The 19065-nt window shown below is 48.1% G+C and overlaps 1 protein-coding gene across 9 annotated transcripts in view; it reads left to right on the forward strand.

Annotated features, from left to right (window-relative positions):
- Nucleotides 1-16133, forward strand: part of BCAS3 (BCAS3 microtubule associated cell migration factor) — a 300310-nt gene extending 284177 nt beyond the window's left edge. For 3 of the 9 annotated variants that reach the window (XM_032129570.1, XM_032129572.1, XM_032129571.1), the window contains 2 exons: nt 286-351; nt 15246-16133. In XM_032129570.1, coding sequence (XP_031985461.1) covers nt 286-351; nt 15246-15394 — 215 coding nt within the window. In that variant the 3' untranslated portion in view covers nt 15395-16133. The remainder of the gene's footprint in view (nt 1-285; nt 352-15245) is intronic. The other 6 variants (XM_032129573.1, XM_032129578.1, XM_032129574.1 and 3 more) reach the window with 4 other exon arrangements.
- The last annotated feature ends 2932 nt before the right edge of the window (nt 16134-19065 follow it).

Consider the following 19065-nt stretch of genomic DNA (forward strand, 5'->3'; position numbering starts at 1 on the left):
GGGAGTTTTTACTGGAATTTCTTCCAGGTCATACATTATTTAAGGAGGAGGGGTGTGACTGCTGATACCATGAATATTTCTAGTGTGAATTCAGGTTCTTGCTGTTTGTAGAAAAATTGTAAAGGGAGCACTGCTGCCACAAGACAACTCTGACTTTCTGCCATTTGATAACAACTTGATCAACTGCATTTGCTTTTTATCAATTGTGGTGTGGGGAGATTCCTTTTCTTTTTCTTCTTATTAAATCAAGGTATTTTTTTAAGAAATATTTTATTTTCGATACAGACACAGCCGGTGAAGTAGCAGTAAAAAACATCACCACAAAGAGGCACATGGCTTTGAAATGTTTTGGTATGTAACATAACTGTATTGTTATCAGGTCTTAACTTTTGCACAAAGAGTATTTTCCCTTGTTCTAAAAGCAAACCCTCTCTCATCTTTCCAAGAGCCACATACCTAACGTGGCCATAGGGGGACACACCAAAAAATATCAAAGTGTCTCAAGTCATTTCACAAATAACGTTGTTCTGTTGCTCTCCTTAAATGAACAAGAGTTTCTTTGATTTTTTTTTTTTTTTTAAGTCAAATTTAGGATTCTGCTGTTCGGAGCAGAGAGGTCACAAGGCCCTAATGTATTTAGCATTGACTGCCCTCTCTTGTAGTGCGTCTATTAGTCAGTAATTTGATTTGTACCTATTCATTTGCAGTCCCTGCAGGAGCTCTGAGCTGGCCCCAAGTATAATTGGTGCTGTCTCTATTTTTACATCATTAGATTAGCCCCGACTCCTGGCCACTTGTTGTCTGCGCTTGTCTGTCCATTTATACAACCTAATGTAACACAAAATTCATTACTGATCACATTACTTTCAACTCTGAAGCCAGCTTTGTGATAAACATTTTGTTAACCCTTCCCTGCCAGCGCACAGACCTGGGGGATAAATGCACTTTCCCTTGGCAGGAAAAATCAATATCATAATAAAACAAAGTGCAGTCACATTTCTGGATTTGTCATTCCTCCCAGAGAAAGAAATGGGGAGGAACATATAGGAGATGACTAAATGGTGTCTGCATGCAGGCATCTCACTCTGCTCGATATGAAATGAGCTCAGCAGTGTCCTTTCTACTGGAATATAAAGAAGTGACACGAGATAGGGCCAGCACTCAATTTAAAACTTAATTTCTTACTTATTGTTCTGCAAGTGTTTTAGCTCTTCTGGTCAGGCTGTAATCAGGTTATGACATTATTGGAACTGGACATTTTTCTTCCCATGCTTTGTCTCAAAAGCAGTGAACAGAGACACAGTTCCCTTTTTCCATAGAGATTTGTTGCTGTGTTGGGGTTTTTTTTTTTTGTTTGCTTGGGGTTGTGGTTTTTCCTCCTAATGATTAAGCAAATTAACTGCAGCACTCCAGAATTTCACAGGAAAATTCAAAGCTCTGTCCTGTCTAGCTTGGCTTTGCTCACATTTGATTGTCTGCTGAGTCCCTCCTAAAGCATGAAGCTGTTTGCATCCCTGAGGGTTCTGCTGTTGATTCCAGGGGGAACAAGAGGAGAGCCATGGTAGGTATTGCAGCCAGGGCTGAGCATCCTCCCAGCTCTGCTTGCAGCATCCTGCCCAGGAGGCGATTCCTGCTACCCAAATATGTTTTGGTGCACGCAAAAGCTGTTGGGTTTTTAACAAGTTTTCTAAATTCATTTTCTGTTTGTACAGCTTGGCTTGGAAATCTGTTATTTTGGGTTTTCTAAATATTTAGAAATATTTCTCAGTGTTTATTAAATCTTCCCTTTAAAAGTCCGAGGCCTGAAGCCTGCCCCACACCGAGTGGTCCCACACTGGGAAGGGGGCAGGAGACAACAGGATTTTTCCATCTGTAATTCCTATAATTACCTTGTCATTCCTTTTAGGAGTCTTTCTATGGTGTTTTTGTGTAGGCTATGACTTATGGCAAGCATATCTCTCTCAGTAAGTATAAGAGCCCTCATCTCCCAGCATCTGAACCAGGACTGGTATTTTTACAGCTGTTTTGTGAGCCAAAACCTCTTGCAGCTGCTGAGGTGGTGGCAGAATAAAGACAAGACAGTTCCTGTCCCTCCTCCCAAGCCCAGCAGCCCCAGAGAGCCATTGAGTATTTGCTGATTTTTGGGATGTGCAGCACAGGCCGTCACAAAGCCCTCATAAACTATGCATTGCCCTCTCCAGGGGAGATGGGGGAGGAGGCTGTGGGATGGAAACACATTTGTGCAATAAATTGTTAAGCAGTCAAACTGTTAAATGAACACTTATTAGAGGGGTAGGATGAAGTATGAGTCACCAAACAGCAAAATCCACATCAACACAGCAAAGCCTCTGCAGTAAATGGGAAGTCAAGAGCCAAAGCAATGCAAACGTTCCAGTGTGAGCCAACCCTCTGGTCCTGCAGCTTCCAGCCCTCTCAGCCTCTCTTCCAACACATGATCTGCTGCTGGTGCTTTGCACAGCAGGCACAGGTCCTTTGGGGAGCTCCAAAGTGCCACCTCTGCCAGCTCCAGGTCCTTCTCCCTTCGGATGTTGTATTGTTCCCTGTCATTGTGGTGTGGCCTGCAGCTGTGCCCTCACCTCCCAGCACCCCTGCACCTTTCTCTGACAGAATTTCCCACAAAGAGTCACCTGATTTTCTCAGTAATCCTGCCTTGCTCTCCTTGGTGGAGTCTGAGAGGATCAGGCCTTGCTGGACAGTGATGGTGTTGGATTTTTGATGTTCATAGTGTGCCTCAGGGGTATGGTCAGGATGAAAGAGAGGGCCAGAGAAAAAGGGAAACAAACCCAAAGGGGATTTTGGCTGGGAGAGGATCTCGGTGATCAGTGGAGACTCCCTGGAGCATCCCCATGGGATCAGCTCCACTGGCTGCCCCCAGAGGAAGGAGGGTTGTGGCCAGGTCCCTGGCAGTGCTGGGAATACTTAGTCCTCCTTGAAGTATATATCCTAATTTGTGGTATGAAAAGATTAGCTTTCCTTCCATTCCTAGCCTGTTGTCTCCCCACCATGGATAATATATAAAACAGTAGACTTTTATTCATTAACATTTATGGGAAAATGTTAATATTAAACTGTAAGTGAAAAGCCCTATCTTATTGAATTCTTCTGCTGTGTTATTGGGAGCCTAATTTCATTTTGCATTTAAATAAAAACCAGATGACGTTCAGGACGGTCAGGCAAGCATTCTGTAAGTGAGAATTTATCTTGCGATCTGGGTAAACAATGTCTCATCATTTAACAGTTATTATAAATAATGGGGTTTTAAGCACTTTGCTGGGAGTTCATATTGGCTCCACACGGGTTGCACGAAGGGAGAGAGAATTTCAGTGACATCTTCCAGGCATCCGGTGAGGAGGAATCATATCCTGAGCTCACTTCCCAAGCTGCAGCAGTTTTCATCCTCCTCTAGTTATTATTGCTCAATATCGTGTGTACCATCCACTGACCAAAAAAATGAAGAGGAAGGAAAATGACAAATTGGTTGGAAGCGTTTTGAAGATGAAGAAACCCTGTTTGCAGCTTCCCCATGAAAGGGGAAAGGGTTCAGGGCCGTGCAGAGGTTCATGCAGGTAGCTGAGCCTCCAAAAGGGAGATTCTTTCAGTAAAAATGGGGCTGCGTAAAAGTTGTGCATTCACAGAGAATGAAAAAGATGTTGAGGGAAAACATAAAGACAAAAAGATCATAAAGCAGCTGCTTTTTTCTGTGTTTCTGCTGGTGCCCTCTGAAATGACATCTGGTGGTTTTGTGCTTGGGAATGTGTGAGGTAATGTATAAAAAGAGTAAAAACTGCTAAAAAAAAGGTAAATAGGTTTTCCCTCACTCCTGTTGCTTCTGTTCTGCTTTTCAGTGCTGTTCCTTCACTGGGGTAGCAGCACTTTGGTGCTCTCTGGCTTTGCTCTGTGTTCCTCAGACATCACCGAGAGCCTCGGAGATCCCTCCGAGGCATTTCCCACCACAGGCAGGGAGCAGCTTCCCTTCAATCTGTCCTGCATCCTGGGGAAGGGGGAATTAGTTTTCTATGCAGACAGGGGGGGAATTTTAGTAGCAACTATGTGCTGTTGTGGAGAGATCCTGAATTTGGGAGCTCGTGAGGCTGGCTGGTGACATGTCACCTCCCTGAGTCCACCTCAGGACATGAACTGCTTGCTGCCTTTTTCTGTGTGACCCATTTTATCCCATTTTCCAAAAAGACCCCCGCAGCTAAAACACCATCTTCTTTATTTATTTATTTATTTCTTTATTTATTTTGGATATTTATTTGTTATTCCCTTGGTCATTGACTTTCTCAGTAACGGCCCAACACATGAACTTTGTGTTTACACCAAAATTTGATGGTGTTGTGAAAGACAAAGGCTCAGTATCACTTCTCTGACTCTTTCCAAAGATGTTTTTCTGGGAAGGCTGCAGGCAGGAAGGTGCTGGTGGGGTCAGCAGCCAGGACCTGCCCTGCTGCCTCTGCTCCAGCTCAGTGGGGATCCAGGAGCCAGAGGGGCTGGGGATGGAGAGATCTGGTTGGGATGAGTGCCGTGGAAATGGTGGCAGTTTCCTAAAAAGATTCCAATGCCCTGTGTTGTGGAGGATGCTTGGATGCTGTGCTGGAATTCTCCACAGCATTCCCATGGATGGCATCTCCCATCTATTCCCACATGCCACAGCTATTCCCACTGGGTGCTCCCACCTTGTCAGGTGGAAATGGCATTTAGAAGCATAAATCAAGAGACAAATTAACCCTGCAGCCTCCTTCCCTCATCTGCAGCCATGGAGGCAGCAGTGGGAGGTGAATTGTGCAGGGACAGATCCCTAATCTGAAATTTGGGGGTGCTTTTTTGCGTCTACTAAGGGCTACTTTTATCCACACCCTTTGGTAAAAACTCTTTTGATAATATCATGCCAGGACTGTGTTGTCTTTTTGGTTTATCTTTTGAAAAGATGGCTAGTCACCCATCAAAATATGAGCAAAAGGTCTGCACAAGAGCACAACACGAGGAGCAGGTAGTGATGTGAACTTCACTGCCAGGTGCCCGTATCCAAGGCAGAATCTGTCCAGCCTGAGATGACTTAAATTGCCTTTTCTGGGGGATGTGACCAGAGGAATGCCTTGGTTTGCCATTAGGTCTTTCAGATTTCACACAGGGTTACCTTCCACCAGCTCCTCCACCAGCTGCAGCTCATCCACACGTTTGTGAGTGCAGCTACAAAGATGAAATGTAAGAGAATCAGTGCTTAGAACAATTTTTAAAATACGACTTTCAAAAAGGAAAAATGTTGAATTTACTATTCCAGCTGCCTTCTGTATTCAGGAGCACAAATGTGAATTGCTGTGTTCAACAGCTCCATTAACAAAGGGACGAATTAAGCTTTGAATGTCATTTTTATCAAGGCTCTTTCATATTTACGTCTAACATCAGAATTTGGAGCTGTATAAATAAGAGAGAGTGTATTAAGAGCCTCAAGCAGCCCTGCAAGAGAGTGAGGCCACGAGACAGAGCTGTTGTTTTTCCAGGCTGGGTTAATACTCAGTCAAGGTAGAATTGTGATTTTAAGGGAATGACTGTGAGCTCCGAGTGCTTTGTAAAATTAGGGCTGTGTTTACAAAACTGGTCTGCTTGAAGCAGCCATGTCAACATAATCTTTAAAATAATTGAGTGAATAGACTAAATAAATTGCACTCGGAACTGGGATTATTTGGTTGGGTTTGGAGTTCTCAGTGACACTGAGCTACTGCCAGGGAAGTGGGAGGAGGAGACTCTGGTCCTGATCTCCACCTGAGCTCTCCCAACTCGAGAGCCTTGAACTGTTTAGATGAGCAGACAGGGCTGAGGCTGTGGTGACATCATTTCGTGAGCTTCAACAAAACTCCCCTGATTTGGACCAGCTGAGCATCTGCTCCCCCCCAAACTTCTTAACTTTTCCTTTGAATCAAACCCAAATTCCAGTCTGGTCTAGCTTCCTCCTCAGCATCAATCTGCACCGGGGGAGCAGCCCAGAGCCTCTCACTGGCCTGAAAGGCCACTCTGTGTCAGAAGTACTGGAAGTTGTGCCAGAATGACTTTGCTTTGTAATATTATACTTCTGCAATGAGCTCTGCAGTGTGTTTGTGTCAGCAGCACAGAGAGCACACGTGTGAGATGCACAGAGGCACACTCAGCACTGGAGTCCACCCCAGGGCTTGTCTTCCTACCTGAGAGGCTTTAAGGAGGCCCAGTGCTGAGGTGGCATCACAGAGAGGAGAGAATTAGGCCTTAGATGGGAAAGGAGCTGAAATTTGGAGGATCAGGTGTGAAATTCTCATGCAGAGTGTCAGCAGTCACTGCCCAGACCCTGAGGTCATCACCAGGTTTGTGGGTTTGACCTTAAGGCAGCTTTTCCTTACCCAGTTTTTCTGCTGGGATTGTTTGGCTGAGCCCAAGGAGGAGGAGAGGGGACCCCCAGCCCTCCCTGAGGGCTCCTGACCATCCCTGTCTCTGCTTCAGCCACCTCTGGGACAGGACCCCCCTGTCCTGAGACTCGAGTGGCTCCAGCTCTGGAGGGAAGAGGGATGCCCAGATCCACACCTGCTTTGGATAGAAAATGTTCCAGGAATAGGAGCATTGCCTCCAACATTTCTGAGCAATATCCCCAGAGTTCAGTGGGTGCAGGACGTGGTAGGTGTCATAAACACGCATTTTACTCTGAATTTGTAATTTCCTTCGTGCAATAGAGGCTGACAGAGGGGTCAGTGTTGAGCAATCGGAGGCACTCCTATAACCCTGGGAATGAGAGACCAAACCCAGGAATTTTAATACAGTGTTTTCTCTGCAAATGCTTTTGGTCTGATATACACAGATGTGCTGCTTGCGTAACTGGAGATGCAAGATAGTTCTGCCTAAATGCATTAAAAAACTTGTCTACACACACTGGTTGGCACAGGAAAGCATGTATTCCACATAGGATATCTTACAGGAATCTATAGTAGCAGCATAGTGAAACTTTCAGGATGGGGTAAGAGAGAATTCCTTTAAACCCAAGCAACCATCGCTGCATGTTCAGTGAAAAACCTCATCTGTAAATCTTGCACAAGGAGCCGTAGGCTTGCAGGATGTGATGGGCTACAGAAATGATTTTCTGTTTGACTGTCATAGCTTTTGAAATTTTCACATGCTGGCTAAAATCGGCAACTCATCCTTCTGAAGAGCCATTTATGTAGGAAAACATCCTAAACCTCTTTACAAAAATATACAGCTCTAGGAAAATTGAGATTATTTTTTTAAAGCACTGGAAGTCGTTGTGAAAGTGCCTATCTTGAGGAATATTCTCCCTCTAAATGCCAGTCCTTTATCTGGTGCACTTTTAACCTTCCATAAAATGCTGAGAGTCAAGTCTGGCAAGATGCCAGAGTCTTGGATCTCCCACTCCATGGGCTGGAGTCACATGGAGCTTTCTGGGTTCTCTTTTTAAAGGAGTAAACAACCTGTTTAGAAGTTTGTGCAGGAAAACGTTCTGTCCTTTTCTCAGCAATCTCTTTGTGCCTGAAGCAGACCCAGACATTTCTGTGAGCTCAGGCGTCCGCCCTGTTTTGTAAGTGTTAAGTTGTTTGGCGTCTCCGCAGTGAAATCAGGCACTAGAAATGAGATTTGGGGTCTCAGAGGGACTCTGATGTTCAGAAGGCTCAGTCTTCATTTCCCCTGGATCTCTCCTGCCTCCTGTACCTCCCCATCTCCTTGCTGGATCCTGCCACCTTTGTTCCAAGATGCCAGGTTTCATCTTCAGGTGCATGGCATGAGCCAACTCTGTGTGGATTCAGCACTGGAGTTACTGTAAGGTAGTTTGACAGGAACTAATATTTTACATAGGCCATTGAATCCTGATTTCACAGAAGTTGCTCAGGCAGTGTTTCCCAGTCTTCTTGACTTGCAAATTTAATGGAGGTGCTTTTGTGGTGCCTCAGCATCTTCCAGGTTGTGACAGGATGAGACAGTTCTAACACAGGAATTGATTTTCAATGTTCAAATGCCATCGTTTTATTTTTTTTTTAATTTCCTCATTTGAAAATAGTTTAAAATCTGTTTTCTGAAACTGCTGAGTTTATGAAAAAAGGAAAAAGAAACATTTCTGAGGAGCAGGTCTGTCACAGCCACCCAGAGCACGGCAGGAAGTTGGTCCCACTGCACTGGGTGTCAGTGCAGGTGAACAGGCACAAGGCTTGGGGCAGAGAGCAGCTTTAATTGACTTTTAAGCATTATCATAACCATATGAAATTGTAATCATAGCAATATATAAAACTGAGAACTGTCTTTTTGCTTGTGCTCCCTTTGGAAAGGAGCAACGCACATTTGCCCGGAAATTTCAGCCATCTCAAATTAAAGCCAGCTTGGAAAACTAAGATTTTTAATGAGGACTTGGTGCTTTCGTTTTGCTGGAATTTAATATTAACAATCTTTGTTCATCCAAATACCCAAAAGCACCGGTTCCCCCGGGGGTGCAGTGCCCCCCTGTGCCCTCCCTGCCAGCGGGTCCCTGGAACTGCCAGCAGGGCTGGAGCCCCTCGCTCCGAGCAGCCGCCGAGGGTGCTGGAGATGGATTATAATTAGAGCTCCCTCATTAGCATAATTGCATTTCATAACAAAAAATAAAGGGAAATACTCAAGAAAAACCTCCAAGTGCAGCAGCAGCGATGTAATTTCTAGGCATCCCGGTATTTCTGCATCTCAGTGTATTTTCCAAACTCACGTCAGCTTTCGAGCTCTTCTCCACCTTGTGTGTCCCAGGCAGCAGCAGCAGCTGCCCTGGGCACCAGTGGTGATGCTCAGAGTGCGTGTTCCTGCAGAAACAGTGCCAAAAGCATCCAGCAGAGCTTGGGATGTTGTCTAAATCCTGAAAGATGGAGTGTTTCCATGTACAAGTGCCCTGTTTGAGCTCCTCCCGGGGAGCACATCCCGCTCCCTTCAGCAGCAATCAGTGAAATTAAAATGTTTAACTCACCCATTCACTGGGGAGCGTTGTGTAAATTACAAACAGTTTAAGAGATCCTTAAGACTTCCATTGTGTTAATACAAATTGCCTTTTAGCGTTCCCTTTAAATAGGGCCCTTTTGAGTGAGAATCCAGATGGCAGAAGCTCCATAATTATTATTCATTACAGTTAATAAGTAACACTCGGGAAGCCCCAGTCAGTTCTGCAAGTCCCCCGTGATGGGCATTGTGTAGATGTAAGGGTGAAAAAATAGTCCTTGCCACAGAATCTGTCAGGATTTCAGTCAAAGACAAGGAGGTATGAAGGGCCCTTATGTGTGCCTGCCCCAGATCATGGACCAGGCTGGCATTCCCAGAGCCCTGTCTGCAGGGAAACTTCTCCAAAAGGGAGGGAATTGTCTTGGATTTTAAAGTGAGGCTTGAATTTTTGCCTTTTAGCTGTTTATTCAGAAGCCCCCGTGGATGGGGAGGGGTAGGTTTGGTGAGCAGCACCTTGTGTCTCTCCCCATGCCTGGAAAATGCCTGTCCCACATCCTCATTTCGGGAAGGGGCCGAGTGCATTCCTGCGTTTGTGGCCCCCTCGGCGCACGGCAGAGCCTGAGAAGTTCCCCAAAATAATTGCTGTGAATGACAGAAATGAAATCGAGGCGATTCGAGCTCTGCTGGCCATTACCCCACTTCCTGCATTCCTACTTGTTAATTGTCTTAATTCCTAACGAGTCTTCGGGCGTCTGATGGACTTTCTGATGTGTGCTCACTCCGATGCTTCCTTCCCTCCCCTCCCGGGCCTCATCCCTCACCAGAGACCTTGTTCCTTTAAAAATGCCATCCTTAAAAATCAGAAATACTCAGCCCAGCAAAAGGAAAAGGGAACTTGACATTAGTTGAGCTTGAAAGGCTCGGTGCTGTGAAAAGTGACTGACGTGTGAAAAGAGGCTACAATTAGTTCTTTCCCCGAGCACTCTCCCATTCAGTCCAGGGTCACTCCTTCAGCGAGCTGCAGCTTTGAGGGTAATGTGTTGTGACAGTTTGAGATGATGAAGAATAATTCTTGTATTCAGAGTTGCTGCCGCTTCCCCGCTGCCCTGACACATCAGGCTGCTGTCATTGTATCAGTTATCCCGGCCACGGCTCCGCCGAAGCCCGGGCAGCCCCTCTGTAGGTAAGAGGAAGGGGTCGGCTCTTCCAGAAAATGATTTGGGGAGGGTATTTTGAAACTGTGCTCAAGAGGGGAAGGCAAACAGAGAGGAAGGAAAAACCATTAGAAGAAATAATGCACTGGAGATTTTTGAGTAGACGTAAAGGAGATACCAGGGCTTCGAGTGGGCCACTACAGGAGAGCACGGCTGAGAAAGGCAGCATAATTTATGAGTGTTCCGGGCAAAAGAGGGCTATATAGATTTTCTTCAGGCATTGAATTAATGTGCCCTATAAAATGGTTTCACATTTAGGCTTGGCAGGGCTTTGTACCTTTCTGGATTTGATGGGGTCCTTTTGACAGCTCCTGGAGCTTTCTGGAACGGAGGGTGCAGCCGCCCCACTGGACCCCAAGCAGCACCACTCCCCCGGACCTGCGGACCCCGAGCTGTCCCCAGAGCAGCTCCTCCTCCTCCTCCTCTTCTTCCTCCTTCTCCTTCCACCTTGGCAGCCAGCTCAGGGAGAGCAGCGTGGCTCACCAGAGGACTGAGGGACAGGACAGCCTGGCCGCAGCATGGTGGTCGGGAATGTCAGCAGAAGGAAATGTTTCCTGGGAGGTTTCATTTTCAGTTCCTCGTGGAACGCCGTCCACGCCGCAGGAGGGCTGCGGGCAGCGCTGGCAGCGATGCCAAGCGGGGAGCAGCCAGCATCTGCTCCCAGCTCCTCTGGTGCCCCATTGCTGTCCCAGTGTTCCCGCAGGCCCGGGGCTGTGCTGTGAGAGGGGATGGCTGCCCTGGGGTGGGCCAGGGACTCAGGATAGCCACTTGCCATCCCACGCCAGCAGCCACGAGGATTTTTGCTGCTGCTGCCTCCACCATTGTGGAAAGTGTGTGTGCCCTGAAAATCCTGTTACTCAGGGACCCTGGGTGATGCCAGCGGTGCCCATTACTGTTACTGTCAAAAGCACAGGCAGGGCTGTTCCCAGCTCCCCTGAAGTGACTTTCTCCTCATGGCTTCAGCAGATGTTCCAGCTCCTTTGTCTTTTTTTCCTTTTTTTTTTTTCTTTTTTTTTATTTTAGAGCAGGCAGGACTTTGTGAATCGTTTCCTCCGGGGACATGGGCAGGTTTTAGTATTTACGTTTCCAGTATTAGCATTTATTTGTATTTGTGTTTGTTTTTCACGGGCTTCTGAAAGCCTCAGGGAACCATTTATGGGGCCAAAATAATGCAAGTGCTGGTCTTCTCACAGTATTTCATTTCCTTGATGGTGGAAATGCTACGAGAAGAGCAGGTCTCATGTTATTTTGACCCCATAAATAGCTCCCAGAGGCCCCTTTCTTCCTTCTCCCACCCACTCCCCCCCAAATCAAATATTTAGGTTTCTGCAAAGCCTGACTTCTCAACCCTGGTTATCTTGCTTCAGCAGAAGCAAATTGCAGTTATTACAAAATAGCCAGAGAGTCTATAAGGCCGAATGGGTTTTATATGATGCACAATTTGTTGGCTACTGTACAAGTTCATTAAAGTGTATCATAAGAGGTTGTTTTACTGGTACATTTAAGGAAGTTAATACATCTCGACAGTGTATGCATGGGGGAATGCAGATACAATAACCCTCAGACTTGCTGGGGCCACGTCCATTCCTGGCGTAACTCCACTGGCGTGAACGGAATCGCTGCCTGGGCAGCACTGTCCTGCTCTGCTGGAGTGCTGCTGTTCCCTGATCCTGCTGCTCTGGGCTCTGCTGACACCCAGTCCCATCTTTCCATGGAGGTTTGCTCCTATTTTGTGTTTTTCAGCATGTTTCCAGCACAGAGGACATCAGTGGCCTGACCGGTTGTGTGATGTGTCTTTTTAGGGTGGGAAGTGTTTCAGCTCCTTCAGCTGTGCCACAGGGGCTTGGCTGTCCCATCCCGGGGTGGCTTTAGGGACCTGCCTCTCCTGATAGCCAACAGCCCCACCATGCAACTCCTTCTACACTTGTTTGGTCTGTCCAGGTGCTGGGTCTATGAGAAAATTGTCCTCCAGTTTTCACTCTAACAGGAAGGGTGTCCCCATGTCATGGAGCCATTCCCAGTCTTGTCCAGGCTTCCCATGGGAATGGCGCTGAAGTTCCTCTGCCGTGCCCTGATCTGCTCTAAGGGCTGGGAGGAAGAAAAACAGTACACACTGGATTTATTTATTTATTTATTTATTTTTTATTAATGAAACAGTCCAACTGGGGGAAACGCAGGCAGATGTGCTGCCTGTGGTGCTGGGGGTCAGCTGTGCGGGCAGGTAGCTCCTGGTGGCCATGTAATGGCTAATTGCCCCCCTCGAGTGACCCAGCCGTGCTCCAGAGCCGGCCCAGGGTGAGGGCAAGAGCCCAATTTCCTGAGCACAGCGGCAGCCGCGGCACTTTTACAGGGCTTCCTCAGGTATCAGAATACACCGCTCGTCTGCCCGGCCGGGTAATTAGTTCCAGAGCGAGCTGGAGCTGTCTGGGAGCACCTGGACTCGTATTCCACGGGGAATGTGTCCCCCGGGATGGCAGCTTGGATGTGGGAGTTCCCCGGGTTTTAGCCTGACACCCCCTCGCCTAGATTGAGCTGGAAAATCCCCTCCAGTCCCTCCAGAGCCTCTGCACCCCCGGTACCCTGTCTTTTGTCCCTCTCCGTCAGGAATTGTCAGGTTTTCCTGCCGGACAGCAGCGAGGGGAGCTCGGGACAGCCGCGCTCGGAGCTGTGGGACGCAGCCAGGTCAGGGCTCCATCCAGGCCCTGTGCCCGCCGCTCTGCATCCCTGATTCCTGCTCCCTGCTTTTTCCCTGGCTGGCATCAGTCTCTGCAGTGCCACCCCCTGGCAGGCCCCCGCAGAGGTGACAGGAGCTGCCGGCTGCAGAAATCCTGCAGACCCCAGAAGAGCCCGAATCCCCCCCAAATCCCACCCGGCCGGGGCGCTCGGTCCCGCGCCAGGCGCTGAGGGACGGGCAGGAGCTCGGCCCCCAGGGGCAGGAACAGCCGCGCAGGAGCCGCAGGAAAACAAAACTCCTCTCTCTGTCCCTCTCCCTTGTTTTGCTGGAAACGCTTTGGAAATCAATTATAGCTGGAAAAGAGAGTGAAGTCACCCCGGGAGGAGCCGCTCCGGGGTTTGGGGGAGCCCGGCAATGCTGCCCAGCACCCCCAGCTCTGACGTGGGACCTTTAAGCAAAGCCAGCTGTGTGCTGAGGGAGATAAAAGCCCCAAATCAGACAGGATAAGCGCAGTATTAGTGTGGGATACGCCACTCATTTCTGATTTAAATTACTGTTTTTACTTCCTGGACTCTTGGGAGAGTAAGGATGTGAGGAAAATGAAGAGGTTTAGACATGGACATTCCTTTACAAAATACTGGCAAGAAATGGTGATGAATACAGCTGAGGTCATTACCAGCGCTGCTTTCAGGGTGATCAGCTTCCTGCTGATTTGTTTTCCTTGTATCCTGGGCAGATTATCTCCGTTGCAGGTTACCTTCAGGATGAGGGATTAAATCCCACAGCCCTCACTGCTAGGTGTGTGCTCGCCTGGCTGCTGGCCCTGCAGTGCCCAGGTGTTGAGGGGAGCAGGGCAGTGCTAGAGGATGCTGGAGTGGGATGCTTTTTGTTTTAGGGAACAGCTGACTTTTTGCTGTTCCCTGTACTTTGTGTATAGATCTGTCCTTATCACGGAGTCCCACTGCAGCCAAAGGACCGCTGTGGTGTTTACAGGAGGTTAAATATCCCAGGTGAGGCAGTGGAAGTGGCGGAGGTGCAGGAATATTTAGCAGAGAGCAGAGCAGGCACTGCTCCTCCAGCTCCTGCAGCTCCTTTCCACCCCAGCCAATTCTTATATAGGACCAGAGAAAGGTTTGGGTTGGAAGGGACGTTAAAGCTCATCCCATTCCACCCCCTGCCATGGGCAGGGACACCTTCCATGATCCCAGGTTTGCTCCCAGCCCCATCCAGCCTGGCCTTGGACACTTCCAGGGATGAGGCAGCCACAGCTTCCCTGGGCACCCTGTGCCATGGCCTCACCACCCTGACAGGGAACAATTCTTTCCAAAATCCAGTCTAAACCTCTCTTCCAATTTAAAGCCATTCCACCTTGTCCTGTCACTCTGTGCCCTTATTTTTATAGGACTTTTTAGTCCTTCTCCAGCCCTCTTGTAGCCCCCTCAGGTCCTCTTTCCCCCTTGGCAGCAGATGAATTTGCCCAAAACTCCTGTCCCCATCCCGTCCCCTCCAGCCCAGGCTGCACAAAGTCCTGCTCAGCGTCGCACATCACAACTCCCCGGAATATTTCTTGTATCCTGTCACCACCATCACTCTGGGGGAGGATTCCTGTGCCATCCCTGGGGCTCTGCCTCATGTCCCTGCTGCATGCCACTGCTGAGTGCTGCTGGGGGGATGCTGCAAGTGGCCACCGAGTCAACTGCGGGGTTCAAGTGGCTCACAGAGGGGCCACGGTTGGAAACGATGCCCTGCACACCAAAAATCCTCCTGTTTGCAGATTAGGGAGCACTAAAGGCTTTGGGAGGTCAGAGAGGGGAGATGTCTGGGTGGGTGTGACCAGGAGAGGGACAGCCACAGCGTGGCTGCTTTCTCTTTTGCTGTGAGGCACGGCTGAGAAAAGGGGTATTTTCTCTTTGACTTGAAAAAGCAGTTATTTATGTCCATTTGGGCAGGATAAAGAGCTGTGGAAAGTCCCTGGTGTTCCCAAGGTGGGGAATGGCAGTGGTTATGCACTGCTGGTGCACACTCTGCCAATCCCCCTTCCCAGCATCATTGGGAGGGAAGATGTTCCATCTTCTGCCCCTGTCCCCTTCATACCCTGCTCAGTTCAGCCATGAGATCCCCACTGTGGAGGCCTGATATGTCCTCAGTCAGCAGCCTCGACCCCGGGGAAGGGCAGCAGGTAATGTCTCCATCTTTGGCTCAGCTGAGCTGTGAGCCCAGCTGGAGAGAAGTAGAACCAGGAGCTGGCATTCCTCAGGAGCAATTCCCAAATCAGCCCCAAAAAGAAGGACGATGAGCAAACGTTTGAGCAATGCAGCAGCAAAGGGATTTGTCAGTAAAGCATCTGTCTTGACACCGGGGGTTTATCCCAAACACTAACCAGGACCTGCTCTCTCTCTCCCTTGCAGAGCTTCAGCGAGAGGGAAGCATAGAGACGCTCAGTAACAGCTCCGGCTCCACCAGCGGCAGCATCCCCCGCAACTTCGATGGCTACCGGTCACCCCTCCCGACTAACGAGAACCAGCCCCTGAGCCTGTTCCCCACGGGATTCCCCTAAACGAGCCGCCCATCAGGGAGAGATCCAGACAGGGTAACGAGCCGCCTCTCCCCCAAACAATCCCGCTGTGTCTGTCACCTGCCAGCTCCCGCGGCATGGGATGGTTCTCGTTACGCTGATGATTATTGACGACTCTTAAACCTTCCTGAAACATACTCATGAAATCTTGACTCTGTGTTCCTGTGCAATATGAAGAGGCTCCATCTTCAGTCCTGATAGCTCTGCGGCTTCTTTTCTCGCTGTCTTCAGGAAGAGGTTGGGTGAGGAGAAATATTCCTAAACCGTCTTGGGTCAAGCACATGGTTTCACAGCTTGGTTTCTCTGCTTTTTTCATGCTGAGAGATGAATCTCCATAACTCAGAGGAGCTCTCGCCGTTCGTGAAAGTGCCGAGCATTAATGGATGAACTGGAGAGACTGGAAACTGGAGGACTTTCTGTGGACAGGGTTGATGATGTTATTCCTTCCTCGTCACGTCTCCTTGCTGCCCTTCTTCCCCTCTGATACTCATCAATGCCAGGAGTATTGCAAATGGAAATGTTTCTTTTTGTTCTTTGGAAGAATTCTCTCTCTTTCTCCGTTTTTCTTCTAGTCATGTATTTTAGAAATGTACTTAATTGACTAACTGCAGTCACAGATTTCTCATATTTGGTTATAAAAGTTGTTCATTGGAACTCAGATATCTGTCCAGAAATGCATGTGTCATTGAATAAATCTAAGTTAAACAAGAAACTGCTTAAATGGCAATGTTCGTGGAGCGTTACTGGGCTGACTGTGGGCTTTGTGTATCTCCCTGGACCAGACTCTGCGTATTTACTGACTTGAGGGCTTTAATTAAAGCCATCAGTGGCTGTTATGCAGCCAGTCTAGCATGGTTTTGCCTCCCCATTTCCTTGTCCTCGTGTGCACAGGCAGGATTTTTAAAAACAAGGTGTTTAGGTGGTGTGCCTTGCACCCTCTTGGCACCTCTGAAAACCAGCACCCAGCTCCCTGCTTTGGTTGGGGCACTGCTTCTTCATCCCACTGATTTCAGTGGACAAGGACCAAGCGGTGGAAGCAGAGGCACCCACTTCCATCCGTTCTGTTGTAGGATCATGGATCAGCGGCTTTGCAGAACAGCCTGAACCTTCTGAACGTGCACAGTCAGAACTAGCACTGCATAACCCTGCTGATAAAACAGTCCTGGGCTCACACATCATAACCACACGAATTCCTACATCTCAGCCAACTTGTGTCTAGAAGCAGAGTGAGATGGGACTGTCAGCTTATGAAATTCCCTTCCCACTACTTGTTTTTAATAGAAGCCGTTTGGGTCATGGCAAGCAGAGGAAACTATCTAAACCCACAAATCTTACAGCTCCAGCCAGCTACACCAAGGGATGCAGAACCAACCACCCTCTTCCTACTCCATCCCCAAACACCCAGTTCAGTCTTGGGCTTGGTTTGGGGTTTTTTTTTTTGCTTTGCTTTTAACTGTAACACAGCCACTCAGAAGGTTTTGTTTTCTTCAGGCTTGGAAACCGCTAATAAAAAGCGAGAGTTTATAGCAATAATTTCAGTTTCTTGCTTGGTTTTCAGTCAGTCTCTTCTCAAGCAAAAAAATAACTTCCTTGGGATGAAATCAGAGGAGAGTTTTGCCTCTAAGTAAGTACTTGCAGCTCCGGCCCGCTGGCTATATCTGCTGTAATGTTATGTTCCTTTTTGTCTGTAAAATAAAGGCTTGAAGTACGGGATTGAGGGCAGGACTGGCACCGCGGACAAATGGGACCGCAGGGTCAAGTCAGTCCACACCAGTCAGGGTTTTTCACACAGTTCAAGCCAAGGTCAGCTCCAAAAGTTCAAACAAAATCCAGATTAACACATACAGAAGGGATTGTGTTGTCACCGTGATGCTTGTTTCCTTTCAGGCTTTCCAAGGAGCAGGGTAAGGGACAAAGTTCTTGCAGAGGAAGGAAGGAGGCTCTTCTCCCTCCTGCCTGGGACAGCCTGGCTGGTTCTGACTGAGCACACAAAGTAGGATAGCACATAACACACAGTGGTGTCATTGCAAATGTATTTGTTGTTGGCAGGCATTAAATCACTTTTTATAAGTGCTGCAATATGGCCATGTGGAAATTCCCAGTCTGCAAGAAGCTCCTTTGAATCAGGATGTTTTGTTTAAAGTGGGGGGGGGGGGGGGGGGGGGGGGGGGGGGGGGAGAGATTAAAAAAACCCCTACAAACTGGGGCTGTACCAAAATATTTTCAGTCTGGTTCATTGAAAAGAATGTCCTAAATTCCCTGCTGTCGATCGCCCCATAGCCAAACTGTTAAGAAAGCCTAGAGCCTAAAAAAAAAATAAGCATTGCTATGAGGTGGCTAATTTAACTTTAATTTGATACTTTCACAGATGACCCAGCAGAATAACCAGTGAGTTCCAGCTCTTCTGTGAGCCAGAGAAAACTGAGTGTGTTGCAGTGATGACTGTATAGGATCTGATTCGTTGATAACTCCATAGGGTCTGAGTTATCACTAATTCTAAGGTCTTTAGGGTCTGATTTAATGATAATTTTATAGGATTTGGTTCAAGAATAACTCTATGGGGTCTGATTCATCAATAATTCTATTTGATGCAACACATCCCTGTGCCGTGTTCTTCACTCACACCACACTCCTGCTCCCACCCATGGCCCTAAAAGCCCCCCATTTCAACTGGGTGCCAGGTGTTCTCATGCCACACAACCTTACCTCCTCCTCAACCTCAGCAGCAATGTGAGAACTCATTTTCAGGCACCAGGATGGAATATTTCTGTTCCTTGATGAGTCTAGAAGCTGCTCTTAAAGGAGGTTTGCCCCTGACTTTAACCCAACCAGGTTTTCAGTCTAGGGACTGGATCCAAACCCCACTTAAAAATAACCAGAGGCTCATGGTCTTTGCAGGATTTCGGGCGAGCGGCTCCCGTCGCTGTGGAAATTCTCCAGGTGAGTTTCTGACATGCCAGGTTCTCAAGCACAGCAGCTGGCAGCCCAGCAAGAATGTTGTGCCATGATATAAACCAAAGAGCCCAAGAGACACAGGGACTTGCAGGTTTTTAAACTGTTTCCAGTAGTCGTAAGCAGAGGGCTCCTGCTGAGTTCAAAAGGCAAAACGTCTCATTTAAAGCAGGGCGGACTGTATATCATTCTGGGCATAAAGTGGGGCTCCTCTATTAAAGTTGAGTTCAGATTTCATGAATTAACATGAAATATTGCTTTCTTATCCTACCCTGGTTTCTGTAATAAACACACGCGTGTAGCGGGCTTAAATCATGGGAGGGAGATGTTGGGCTGCTTGAAAAGGAGTGGGAAGTCAAAGGTTCTCCAAATGTGACAGCTTGGAGTTCAAATGAAATCAAATCTCAGGACCAGTCCAGGGCCTGGGTGTAACCATCAGGGTTTCCTGGTGCTTTGCAGAGCGCGTGGAGCTCAGGATCTGGTGGCTTTGCTGGGGATGCTGAGCCCTGCTGAGCCCCAGCCCAGGCAAAACCCATCCTGTCCCTGTCCCTCTGAGAGGACAGACTCTGGTGTGTCCTGCCCTGAGCAGCATTCCCCAGACCCAGAACATTTGCTGGGGACGAGGCAGGCAGAAGGCGAAGGACTGGCAAAATACTGCCAAGCTCTCCATCCTCCTTCCTCAGCTGAGAGCCCAGAGCAGA

The sequence above is a fragment of the Corvus moneduloides genome, chromosome 20 (genome assembly GCF_009650955.1).
Source record: "Corvus moneduloides isolate bCorMon1 chromosome 20, bCorMon1.pri, whole genome shotgun sequence".
NCBI lineage: Eukaryota > Metazoa > Chordata > Aves > Passeriformes > Corvidae > Corvus > Corvus moneduloides.